General features: G+C 33.9%; 1 protein-coding gene across 4 annotated transcripts in view; it reads right to left on the reverse strand.

Annotated features, from left to right (window-relative positions):
- Positions 1-14,622, reverse strand: part of LOC134531097 (polycomb protein Sfmbt) — a 225,055-nt gene that overhangs the window by 184,820 nt on the left and 25,613 nt on the right. For all 4 annotated transcript variants that reach the window (XM_063366638.1, XM_063366639.1, XM_063366637.1 and 1 more), the window contains exon 2: positions 6,309-6,445. In XM_063366638.1, coding sequence (XP_063222708.1) covers positions 6,309-6,445 — 137 coding nt within the window. The remainder of the gene's footprint in view (positions 1-6,308; positions 6,446-14,622) is intronic.

Consider the following 14,622-nt stretch of genomic DNA (forward strand, 5'->3'; position numbering starts at 1 on the left):
ATTTAAATTCTTAAATTTTGTACTCAGTAATAGAATATCTAGTACTCAATATGGTTTTAGTCCTGGAATGTCAACCTCTTCTAATCTTATTACATTTCTAAATCCCATTTATAGTGCAGTTACAGAGGTCAGGCCGATGCCTTCTATTCTGATCTAGCCAAGGCTTTTGATACAGTAAATCATTCATTGCTACTTCAAAAGCTAAGTAACTTTAGTTTGTGTGTTAATTATGTTAATTGGATCTCCAGCTTTCTTGAGAATAGAAATCAGTATGTATCCTTCAATAGTCATAATTCCTCTCCATTTCTTGAGAGTTCTGGTGTTCTGCAGGGTGGTACACTTTCACCTCTCCTTTTTAACATCTTTGTTAACAACATCACCTTGTCCTCAATCACTCAACAGGTGTTCGTTTTGATGATGATCTTAAAATCTACATGAAAATTACTTCACCAAATGATTGAATTCTACCCCAGAATGACATTATTCAAGTAAACAGTAAACACAGTGTAAACTCTATATAACGACACTTAAAGGACTGAGCATTTTTCGGCATTAATAGAGAGTGGTCGTTTAATGGAGAGAAATAAAATATATAATTTTACTATTCTATAATAATATGTATTTACTAATATAGTACACATTTTACACACGAACATTAATATTCATACAAATAACAATACTTATTGCATATAGTCAGTTATTTTTTCTTTGTTTTTCCATATTGTAGACATGGTAGAGCGGCTAAATCCAAAGCGTCTTCCAACATCACTGATCTTTTCTTCCATCTCTATTGAGCACATTAATAAAACTTTTTCGTCAATACACAAAGATTTTCGTTTACTCGCCATGTTTACAGTTCAAAAATCTGTAAGCAACTGCGATAATGATAATGTGTAACAACTTGACAAAAGTCTAGTGACCGAGGTAAACATGTGCAAGTTCATCATATAAAAACAAAAGACAAAATTTCTTAGAATCTCCGGTGCGTCAGTCGAAGTTAACATGTGCTAGATCATAAAACAAAACAGCAACTTATAAAGTACTGCTTAATGATTTACAATGCTGTATTATTGTCGTTAAATAGTGAGAGTGTGACGCTATATAGAGTGTATTATTGTATAGAAAAAAAGTTAAATATGATTGCTATTACTTATGAAAAGGTTTCTATTGTACATATTGTATTCTTAACCTCAAATATCTGAACTGTTTGGAAACAGTGGAATGTTTGTCATTTTAAAGAAAAACAAAACGTCTAGCTCTCATTGTGCAGCAAGATCTATCTGCCACTTGATGCTGTTAATTTCTCAAGTGAATTGTTTATTATGATGTTACGGTGTTCTACATGTTCACATCCATAGACACTATATCTGTATGTCCACAGACATGATTATATTATTATTTGCTTTGTATTTTCTAGCATATTTAGCTTACATAACTTATTTTCTGATATTATAAGCTCAGTGACTCTCTAAATAAGCCGGTTAAGTTTTTATTTACAAAATTACATAATGTGTTATGAAATTAATTTATAACATTGAGCCAATGATTGAAATGCATGTTGAGTGCATTAAACTATCGCAAATATCCAAGGATGTCGGTTATTTATGACTTTCGGATTTTTTGAATATTCTTTATTAAAATATACCAAAAAAAAGTATTATTCTAAAAAAAAAGACATGTAACATTTGTGAACATGTAGAACACCGTAACATCATAATAAACAATTCACTTGAGAAATTAACAGCATCAAGTGGCAGATAGATCTTGCTGCAAAATGAGAGCTAGACGTTTTGATTTTCTTTAAAATGACAAACATTCCACTGTTTCCAAACCACAAATCGTGCTAGGTGCTGCAGTGCGGCAACACGACTCGTGACACATAAAAACAGTAACAATTAAGTAACTTCGGGAATACCCTGGATTTAGAGTATTTTGGATTCTTGGATCACAGACTGGTGGGAGTTAACTGTATTTTACTTACAAAAACAATAGAAGACTAGGTCACTCAGTGTATTATTTTTTCCTTTGTTTGAAAAGGTATTATTCATTATTACTATAACTTTAAAAGTACTGTTTTCTTATTTTCAGTTAATTGTGAAGATGGGAAAAGTCATAAAAAGGAAACTATCAAACAAACAATTAGATAAATGAAGAGAGACAAAGAAACTAACCATGTGACGTGCTAGGGAAAAGTTCAAGAATGACCCCGAAAAGCATTGAGAATTAAAAAAAAAAAAGATGCTGAAAGAAAAAGAGCTACAAGAAAAAAAATTACAGACATGAAAGATATGGAGAAAAGAAAGATGCAGAAGGAAAGGTGTGAAAGGGCCAAAAAAATGTAGAGAGAGAAAAATAATGGAACCAGAGTTGATTACAGTAGGTACACAACCTCACATCCCACAAAAACCACATACACCAGAGCTCTTACCTTCCTCTTCAAGGTAACAAGCTGGCAAAAAAAAAATGAGAAAAAATATGAAAATACTCAAAGAACAAATGAAAAAAAAAAACTTAAAAAAAAAGAAAATGAAACATTGGAGAAAAAAGCAATTAAGTATAGAAAAAAGTATTACAGACTTGCAAACACTAGAAAGGAAGATACACCAAAGAAAGAAGTACAGAAATTACTTAAAGGATATAGAGTGAGTCCGAAAGTTAGAAGAACCATTGAGTTTTGCTCTGTGTTAAGAAAACAAGTACGAAAAATTTTTGAACAAGCACACTCTGTAGCCAAGAAAATAATGTTAGTAAGAATGATTACAGGGAAAATAATCAAGAAATACAGATTCCTTCACTGTGTTGGTTCATGGACCTCTCAAAGGATAGTGAAAAATACTGTAGCGGAGCATGATAAGGCTAAGAGAATGAAGCAAGCTGAAAATGATGTTGCCAGTTTCTTGGAAAGAGATGAAAACAACAGGATGTGCAGAGGAAAAAAAGAGATGGTTACAAGACAAACAGAAGAAGCAAAAGCGGCTGATATGTGATTCATTAAAAAATCTTTATAAAAAGTATAAAGCAAGCAATCCAGAACGGAAATATGTAAGTTACACTACGTTTTGTTGCTCACGTCCATTCTGGATTGTAGTGCCAGATTGCACAACAGACACACTTGCCTGTGTAAACTTCATGCAAACTTTGAACTCACTGTAAAAAAGTTAAATACTCTTCGGATGATTCCAGAAAAATCATCCCAATGAAATTCTTGCAAGGATTACGTGTGAAGAAAAACTGGAGGAAAAATGTTTGGAGAAATCATGTTCTACCTGCGAAGACTATAATGTACAGAGGAATGAGTTTGATGATGAAGAAGTAACATATTATCAGTGGGTCACCAAAAAAGTAGTAGTAGTCATAAAAGCTAAAATGTGCCAGAAGACTGTAAAAGAATACGTAATCAGTACTAAAAGGAGAATGGTGTCAGATTTTGAGAAACTGCTTGACAAGTTTAGGCAGCATACAGCTAACATAAACCACCAGCACAGAATCACAAGTGACATAAATAATTCTCTGTCTGTTGATGAAGTCCTCTTGCATATAGACTTTTCAGAAAATTACAACTGTAAATATTTCACAGAAGTTCAGTCGGTTCACTTTGGTGGCTCTCGCAATCAAGTGACACTTCACACAGTAGTAATGTACTTCAAATCACAGACAGATAGCTCTTTACAAAACAGGTCTATCTGTACATTGTCCGTAAGCCCAAAGCACAATCCGGTTGCCATACGTGCTCACTAATAGCCAGTATTCTCAGAAGTGAAAAACTGTGTTCCAAATCTCAAAGCAATACACTTTCTTAGTGATGGTCCCACCACTCAGTACAGAAACAAAAACATGTTCTTTCTGGCAGCTACTTTTCTTACCAAGGAATTACAAGTAAATAGTTTCCACTGGCATTATTGTAGGCAGGACATGGAAAAGGAGCGCCTGATGGTGTGGGGGGATTATATTAAGAGATTAGCAGACAATCTTGTTGCTCAAGGAAAAGATATTCCGAACATTGATATTCTTATGTCTGAAATCAAAAATAGCAACCGCAACATTGTTATTCATAAGATTGACACCAATGAAATTGAACAAATAGAAAAGTATCTTCCAAACAATGTACATTCTTTCAAAGGTGTACTCAAAGTTCATGAGATAAACTGGTGTAGAGACAATGGGACAGTAGTACAAGCAAGAAGATTGAGCTGCAGAATGTGCAAAGCTGGAGCTTCTTGCACACACTATGGAATTGGACAAACCACTGTGGATTATTCTTCCTGTATCCTTTTGTAACATACACATTTGGTTGGGTGTTATATGTTACTAGTTATCTTTACAACTAAGTTATTTTAACATTAGATGAAATATAAGTTTCTTTGTGGTATACAGATTTGACTGAATATAGCTGCTCAATATTGCTTTACAGCTGTTCACCAATGATTAACTTGGGATTTATTTTGTTTTTATATTATGTGTTTTACTTAACAAAAATTAGATACTTCCTCTTCAAAGACCCTGAGGTACAACGAAGTATACACAAATGATTCTGATGAGGCTGAAAACAAGCAGCCTGTTGCATTCCATGTCAAGCGAAACAGCTACATTGTTGTCAAGTATACCTCACAAAGAAACTTTCAAACACACTACGTTGGAATAGTAGAAAAAGTTGCTGGTCAAGAGTTGCAAGTAAATTCATGCGAAAATCCACTGGATTTGCTTTTGTGTTCCCAGATAAAGAAAACATAGAATTGATAGACTTGGTTGCTGTGAAATAAGTGCTAAGTGAACCTACTATAAACAAGAGAAACCAGTTTTTCTTTTCTTCAAAAAATATGGGCAAATATATAAACTTGTGTTAAATTGCCTGTGTTCTATGAATATCTAAGTGTTCGCTTCCATGTAATTGTTAATTTTTGTCTTCTAGATGGTTGCCTAACATTAACGGTCTAATCTTTAAATTCCTTTAAATGGGCATTTAATTAAATCACATCCTTGTGTCATGTTATCAAGTCCATTAATAAATTAAGTCGTGTCTGTGTACATCATGTTGTCATGTCCGTGTACCGTGTTGCCATGTCCGTGTACCGTGTTGTCATGTCCGTGTACCATGTGGACAAGGAATTTTTTCAAATATTTAAAAAAAAAAATGGATACGGGACTATATGATCTTGACCAATATTATAAATCAATTACTAAATGTAACACCTCCTCTACAACAAATTATAAAAAGGTTTCAAAGAAATTTTTCAGAAATAATTTTATGCTATGAAATTGTACATTTTTTTGATAATGAGTTAATGACCCATTTGTGTTTGTTTGTCATTAGAGTTTTTGTCCTTTGTACACTGTTATTTTATTTATGTCATGTTTTTGTCTTTATGTTGTGCCTACCCCTAAAGTTTTAAAACTGTTGGTAGGCATAATAATAATAATAAATAAATATATAGTGTTTAAGTGTTAAATGTACAAATAATTTAATCTTGCTGTTACATAGTAATATTTGATTTCAATATTTTTGCTTTTTATTTACAAACAGTGGCAAGATGTGCTGATTGAACACATACTCAAACACTAAAAGTTGTAAATCTATGGATTTTTCTGATAGTAGCAAAATATTTAAATGATCTTTGACTTTTAACTTTGATGAAGAATTAGAGATTCATCTTCACATTTTATTTGAACTGAAAAATGGTCTTAGCATGTCTTTATGAGAGAATTACTTCACCCTATGAGATCATTTGTGTGAATGAACCACCACAATAGACAAACAGCTTAACTCTTACTGATCAAAACACAATGGTACTATAGGTAATAAGAATGTAACCAGTTTTGGAAACAGAATCACTAATTTCAAGTGTCATGTATAATAATCTGATCACTCATTAGACTGCAATTAGGTATGTCTTAGCTAGTGATTGTTCCCTAGTACTTGGCTTCTGTCTATGAGAGAAGCCGTTACCTTACTTGGCCGGGCCATTCAGGATGCATTTGCTTCTGCACTGGATGGTTGTGATTGGTGTGTTGATAGTAGACATATGCCTGAAGTAAACCCAGCCAACAATGAACACAGACAATGAAAGCTATAAAGTTCTACACACAACTGGTCTGGAAATAGTTTCGCAAAATATACAGAGCCTACTCATTTTCAATGGTGCAACTGATAACCCCAATCTGGAAAATGATCTGCCACTGGGGATCGAAATGAGAACTTAAATACTGGAATACCAGCGACAGCCACATACACCAAACATGGTTCTATGGTTGGTTTGAACTGAGAAGACATGCAAGTCCGCTGAAGAACACCAATAACACGATGATCTCACCACTTTGAGGCGACCAGGTGTGTCGAAGGAGTCCTCCGCCATGCTGCAAAAGTCAGGGTCCTGCTGCCCTTGCTGCAGCAACATGCTGTTCGAGTCATTGAACTGAAGCATCCCACTCAGCCACAGGGAGCTGGGATCTGCAAACATTTTACACAAACCACATCAACAAACACTGCTGCTTGCTAGTAAGTTTACAACAAATATAAAGTCATAACTACGTAAAAGCATGCCAAATGAGAAAAGCCACTTTTTTACTCTTTGTTAACAGTGAAGTCATTAAGAGACAAAAAAAAGGTACTACAAATAGCAGAGATACTGGTGAAACAGTCTATCATGATCTACAGAAAAGAACTATCCTATAATTTATATAAAGTGATTTCAAGAAACCATGGAAAACCAAAATCTGCAAAACCTAGCTTCATTTAATATTAATCTGCAGCAATTCTCTGTGTTACTTGGACAATAAACTCACGTACATGTGAATAATTTTAAAAGCTGAAACAAATAACATGACAGAAGAGCAACAACAGAAGGATAGAGCTTGCCTCTAAATTGGACAGAACAAAAAACAAACAAAAAAAACTTACGTAAGGCATAGACACCTGAATGATTAACTGATTGAGAACTCTTTCTTCATTTGGTGGATAGTAGCGAATGGCCAATCAGTTGGTGAAGCCATTTGTCTGAGTAATTCAAGTAACAAACAAAACTCTGGTCTACTAACTAGCTGCTTCCTGTATCCCTTTGTGCTACAGGCACAAATAATCACTTCTAGTCACACAATGTTGTGCAAAAATAGTCTGTTATGCTCTAGACTATAAGAACTGGTTACGTATGGAACCTTCTTTGTGCTAACAACTACGGCTAGCTATAAGTTAAAAATTTTAAAGCTTTTTATACTCATGCCCAACTGTACCACCAATTAAATGATTTAACAAAAGTACCAGTGTAAGATTGCAACTAATAAAAGAAAAGATGACCACAATTTGATAATTTATAGAGGAATTTAGTGTGTTAACAAGGTATTTTGCAGATAACCCTCCAGATGATGCATGCACAGGTGCACCCACACACAAAAGTAGAATACATGGAGCTGAAAACTGACTTTTTAATGGTTACCAGTCTTTACAGTTAATGTTCAAGCACACCATCTTAGAAGACAGTACATTGTGCCACACGCATGTGATAAGCGCATGCTGATTTGTCGCAGTTGCATTTCACATCCTCATACGCTCCGTGGCGACTCCACCATTCAATGGTGCAAGCACACTGGCTTAACATTTTTGTGCATCACAATGCTGTACGTATTACGACGTAAAATTACAGATAGTATTTTATTTTATTTTGTGACAAAATATATTTTAATATTGTATGATTATCTCTCATACAAAAAACTATGGTTCTTTAGAATGTTAATTTTTTACAGAGAAAGTGTAATAGTTTATTTATAATCAGTATATTTATAGAGAGTTTAAACAAAATACAAGAATATAATAAAATAAAATGGTATTTAACATTTTGTTAACAAAGCAAAAATGTTAGAAAATCTGTTTATCATTGTGTGGTGAAAGTTCATTTGTTGGTACGGCTCTAAGACTGAATACATGCATCATGTATTGTCATAAAATAAAGGTAATAGTTTTAACAGAAACCATTATACGAGGTATGGCTATTAAAGAACCAGAGCGAAGTCATAACACTTTTTATTCGTCACCAATCACAGCAGAAGTTTTAACGCTTTCAATGTGCTCCTCTTGGCGATCCCTACACCGCTACACATGATGTTTCCATTGTTGAAAGCAGTGCTGGAAGTTTTCTTCTGTCAGCTGGTTGATAACCTCCGTCACTTTTGCTTTAACTGCTTCAACACTTTCAAATCCTGTCCCTTTCAGCACCGACTTGACCTTGGGAAATAGAAAAAAGTTACAGGGGGCAAGGTCGGGCAAGTACGGTGGATGTTTCAACATGGTGATGCCGTATTTTGCGAGGAACGCTTTCACAGACAAGGCAGAATGGGCTGGTGCATTGTCTTGGTGAAGGATCCAGGACTTTGTCTTCCACAAATCGAATCGTCTTCTCACACGCTCACGTAGGGCCGTCAGAACCTCGATGTATAAATGTTGATTGACCCTCTAACCCTCAGGTACCCAGCAAACATAGAAAATGCTACGAATGTCGAAAAACACAATCATCTTTGCTTTGAATTTGGATTTGCTTATCCTGGCTTTTTTGACATGACAACGTCTAATAAATCAATGAATGCCGGCTGCACGCACGAAAAAGTGTCCCGTAACGCACATTGTCCCACTATGGATGTGTCCTGTTATGTTCATTGTACGCATGCGTGGCATCTCTCTTCCACTCGATTGGAACAACCATCGAATTGACTTTTCAATCATATTTTCGTCTTTTGAATTATTAATATTATGCAATTTAACGATCGTCCACCAATTTTCAGCACAATCGGTAGGGTTATTTAAAAGTAATGTTGAATATTCAAATACGTTTTTAACGAACAATGGTGTTTTACAGTTACACAAAATAATTCATATTACACCCGGGATCTTTTGCACAATGTTTTAAAAAATATTGTAACATTATAAATAAGTTTGGTGTATTTGGGATGCATATTTGTTATAAAATCGTGTTATAAAAACTAAATAATATTATTCCCCTACCGTGAACAAAATATATATATATATAACATCTGAAACTATTAATTATAATATGGCCTCGTGGCCTTGCGGTTAGCATCGCTGACTACCAATCCAAAGGTTGACGGATCGAATCCCTGCTGCTGCTATACTTTCATTTTTTTTTTTTGTACTTTTAAAAATAAATACGGTGCACGCGACACTACAAAAGTAATAAACATATTTGAATTAATGAGTGCAAATAAAAGTAAATTTATCAATTAAATTGTAGATTTCATTTCACTCCTTCTTTGTATCCATACAAAATAGTGATAATTGAATAAAAATGATTCTATTTTATTCATAAAAAAGATAGAAAAATTAAAAAAAAATTACTTCCTCAAAGAATAACATATTTTTAACGAACAATGGTGTTTTACAGTTACACATAATAATTCAAATTACACCCGGGATCTTTTGCACAATGTTTTAAAAAATATTGTAAAACACATTATAAATAAGTTTGGTGTATTTGGGATGCGTATTTGTTATAAATTCGTGTTATAAAAAAAATAGTGCATTGAGTCCCTCCGCGCGGAAGAAGTGAAACTTCGTAATGTGGAAATGAAAATAGGAAGGGGTAGAAATTAATTTTTAGTGAAATCATATTGTATCAAATCAAACTAAAATAAATCATGAAATCATTCAATGATAAAAGCTGTTTATTTACTTAAGCGGACGGGTTCGCCCCAAGGAAAAAATTGACGTGGCGAGACCTCGTGGACATAGAGAAATGACACACACTCACTATTTGTGTGTCTATGAAACACGCATTCACTCTCGCTTTGTCTCTTTCTAATCCCCCTCCCCAGGAGCGTTAAACGTTTAACGCAACCTTGTTGGAAGTCGCATTAGAAGTTTCACTTCAAAAACGAAATATTATTCCCCTACCGTGCTGCCATCTACGGTGACGAACGCGAACCGAATGAAACGCGATATTTATCCGCAATCGCGGGTACCAGGCACGGCGAGTGCAGTAATAATAGGTTATGTTACAATTGACTAAAGAATTATGGTGATTCATATAATTTGATAGATATTTCATTACAATTTATTTATATGAAGACTTGTTCATAATTATATATAAACTTTATAGCTAAACGCCAGTTTTTAAAATTAATTACAAGTCATCTACACTGTTTATAAAGTGAAGTGAAAAAATGTGGTTTTCATTACTCATTACAACAAGAATTTCGGCAATAAAGGTTAATTATTTTTGCATTTTAAAAATCTGATTACTAGTATAATTTCAAGTATTTATTCTTTTATTATTCAAATAAAAATGATTCCATTTTATTCATAAAAGTATGCAATCATTTCATCAATGTTTTGTTATGACGTCACAAACTATCGTCCGTAAACCGACTTTACAGACAACCAATTTTTTTATGCCTTGGCGAGCTTGGACTGTTCCAATGCATGGATTGCCTCTTTGTTTTGGGATCATAAATTAAAAAACCACGATTCATCACAAGTAATCACCATGTCTAACAAATCTGGATTAGTGGCGATGTTGTTTAGTATGACAGTACAAATGTTCTGTCTTGATTCCTTTTGCTCTGGAGTGAGGAGTTTCGGCACCATTTTTGCACAAACCTTCCACATGTTAAATGATTCCTGCAAAATCTGTCAAACACTTTCTTTGTCGGTTCCTGCCATTTCAGCAAGCCCTCGGATGCTGAGATGACGATCAGCGCAGATTAATTTACCAATTTGTTCAATGTTTTCGTCCGTTTTTGACGTTGAGGGCCGCCTGGGCGCCGATCATCTTCGTTCGTTTTACGCCCTTCTTTAAACTGTTTAAACAACTCAAAAACTTGAGTGCGGGATAAAAATTCATTCCCGTAGAATTCTTTCAACATTGCATAAGCTTCTGTGGCAGTTTTCCCTAGTTTAACAAGAAACTTGAGGTTAACCCGTTGGTCCATCTGACCACTTGGCATTTTTCCAACGCATCACTTGTGCGTAGACTAATTCAAGCAACTGCTACAGTCAAACTGAGCAACCTGCTGGCTTGTCTAGCGAGCTCAGGGTGGGGGAAGGACCATCAGACACAGTCATGTTCTAACATGTCGCGGCACGCTCGCAGTTTGCTGGGAGCAGCATCAGTCCAGTTATTTAATAGCTACACCTCGTAGTTATAATATTGAAAGTTTGGTTCATGTTTCCCATGTTAAAGTTTGATTCAGAAAACTTTTATTTGCATTATTCACCCAGTGATTGTCCTCATATTCGAAAGAGCTTTGTTTGGTAATTAAATTTTTAAAAACTTTTTCCGTGAAATAATTACAGATTATTACAGTGGAATAATTAGTGGCAGAACAATGTGGGCATGAAAGAGAAGTGTTTAGTGTTTCTGATAAGTTAGTGATTTAACATAATACACCTACCTCCCTTTTTATCAGTCATTCTGCAGGAAACGTGTCGTTCGACTTAACGTAGATGGGTTTTCATTAAAATAATTTCATGTACAAACAAGTTAGTATTTTCTTCCTTTATTAAAAAAATTGCTTTTAGCTACCAAAAGAAATTGAATTAATTATACACAAATAATCAAATGCTACAAAAACCATAGATTTATAATATTTTTTGTTATATTCATTACAGCTCAACCTTATGGCAGCCACCATCTACACTGACACAAAATAATGCTTAAAATCCCAATTTCAGAGCACAAATCCCACACAGGGAATAAAGAGATTTTTAATAAAGTTAAGTACAAAAGTAACAAAATTTATACATGATAATTAATTAATCAAGTTGTTATTCGTAACTAGCAAATAGGTAGGCCATTACTTAAAATATTAAAAAAATATATTTTTACAGTTTACATTTAAATGGTATAAAACACTACATATAAACACATAACTATTTCAAACAGTGAATGTTTGAAGAGTTAGAGTGCCAGCAAGTGCATTGGACATAAAGTTTGTTAAATAATACATGGTATGATGGACCATGTGAAGAATCAAACAACAAGACACGACACGTAGTACCATCCTACTGTATGCTACCTACTGCTGTGGCTGAGATGTCAAAAACACCACAAGCAGCAGTGTCTCAGTGTTCCGTGATGCGTCAACGCTTGTGGATGAACGTGTTTATCATATCAGCAAAGTATTTAGGCCTCACAAGATAGTGAATATATATAATGTTTATATATATGTTTTAATTTGTATTATTTTAGCACATGCTATAATATTCAAACTATTAAAATGGAAACAGTTAAATAACATCACAAATATATGACATCTACCATGATAAAATATTTAGGGTTAATATGGTCTCTGTAAAAAAAAAACAGATGCAATTTAACATTAACCGTATTCAAGCTGAATTCTGTAAAATTATGGAAGAATTGTTTTTTTTTTTATTTTGTGGCAAAATATAATTTTGTATAGACAAAGTGTAATAGTTTATTTATAGTAATCAGTTTGTCTATAGAGAGTTATAAAAACTGGAAGAATGGAATCAAATAACATGCTACTTAACATTTTGTTGAGAAAGTAAAAATGTAAGAAAATCTTTTTATTATTGTGTGGTAAAAGATCATTTAATGGTATAGCTCTAGAGCTGAATACATGCATCATGTGTTGTCATAAAATGAAGGTAATAGTATTAAGGCTAAGATCCTGAGTTTCTCCCAAGCTAGCAGAGAAAGAACACAACACACTTAGTTCCAAAATCCTCGATAGAGAGCACTAACTGTACGGATGAGCAATGGATTAGTGTGGGGGGTGGTGATGGAGGAGTAGGAGGAAAGAAGGCACTTTTTTCAAAATTCCTTATCGCCCAGCGGGGTGTCATGTTCTTCAAAAAGCTTGCAAAGGGTGGTGGGAAAGCCAGCCAACTGCCTGCCTCGGAGAGAAGTAAGATTTCCGCTCAGTTTTCTCTGTCAATTCTCACCTGACTTCTTCGAACGTTTGACCCTCAAAGTGCGTAAGAGAATAAATATTACTATTTTCGGTACATTTCAGTTCTAAACCCGTAAGTAACCGTGTGAAACTCAGCAGAATTATAATAAATATTAATTTTGTGCATACATATGTAAACAAATATAAAAAACACTTCACATATACGATAAACATATTGTACATTTTACCTCGGTGGGTTGGTGGCAAAAATCTTAGATTTGGTCTCTTCTGCAAGTTACGCAAGATCAACTTTTTAGTTATTTATTATAACATATTCGACTAGTTTGACATGCTTATACTAAATAAGCTAATCTATGAGATGACACAAGAACTCTCTAACACAGCTGACCACTACAATCAGTAAGGTTGGCAGGTAATGCAGTTATCCTTCCCGTAAAAAAAAATGTTTTGTAATATACTGTACGATAAAGGTTTTGCACTTCTACAGGTTTTCTTGCTTTACACATTTTGTCACAGCTATTTGAACATCTAATTAAGTGACTTTATGTTGTAAAGCGGTTTTTGTTTATATATGATAAAAATTTAGTTTTCTGTGCGACGATATAAAAGGTGACCTTTTTATACAATCAATTTATATTTGTAGCTGAATGTATGTCCACAAAATATTGCAGCTTATTGCACTAATTTTAGTTGTTTGAATGTAGGTATTATGCATGTAAATATGTAAACATGATGATAGAGCTGAGGCATTTTTTGGTTTGCTTTTTTAGCTGACCTGCAACTTATGGCTTTCGATGACCCCTTCATTTTTATTTATCATGTATGATGTTTGAAATCTATGTTATTAGTTGTTCAATGTCCTTGGCATTCGTCACAATTTTTTCTTTTAAAAAGTAATTAAAATTTACAAAATAAGCTATCGTTTAGTAATTTATTATTGCAACATAAATATTGGCGTAAGTATAAATTACGGCTGTCACGTCTGACGAAATGAAGAGCACCTTCATGCTCACCTTCACCTACGGGTGACGTCAACCATCACCGGTAGTTCTCCTTGTAGGTATTTATGTACTGCAGTTCGGACAGGCACGAAATAACATGTTGTAATTAATAATTAATATTTCTATAATTAAAATTTAACTCTGAAAGGGTCACAGACCTTTAACACAAACCGTCTTCGCTACCCAGTAAGAAGTGTCAGAATGAAAATATGTAAGAGTAGGCTAATTGTCATAGGTAACAAAAGAATATTTCAGAGGTAGCTAGATAAAGTGATACGCGAAGAGTATTAATTCCCTTCCCAAACCGTTAAAAAACAACCCACATGTCACCACATGAAAAACACTGTTTCAGATATGGACCTTGATCATTTAAGTAGGAAAAAGGTGTGCATCAATTACGACCACTGATGTATATACGGAAATCAAATGTATTAGTACTTAACTGAACTTCAACCAGAGTCTCAGTGATTAGGAGCGAGGAATACTAGTACAATAAATATATTTCATTGACGTAGTTTTATAGTCATTTATACTCACCTTTCAGAAATTGTAATTGCTGCATGCCAAATTTACATTTTAAAATTGCATAATAAAGAAATATTGAGAAACTGTAAAAATTAGTAAGCTAAGTACATAATTAAATGTCTTCGGACAAATGGAAATAAAACAATTTGAGGAAAAATTATTTATTTAAATAGCAATGTATTAACCAAATTTTGTAGAAAAATAATTACACATTCATTGC

Source organism: Bacillus rossius, chromosome 3, assembly GCF_032445375.1.
Source record: "Bacillus rossius redtenbacheri isolate Brsri chromosome 3, Brsri_v3, whole genome shotgun sequence".
Lineage (NCBI taxonomy): Eukaryota > Metazoa > Arthropoda > Insecta > Phasmatodea > Bacillidae > Bacillus > Bacillus rossius.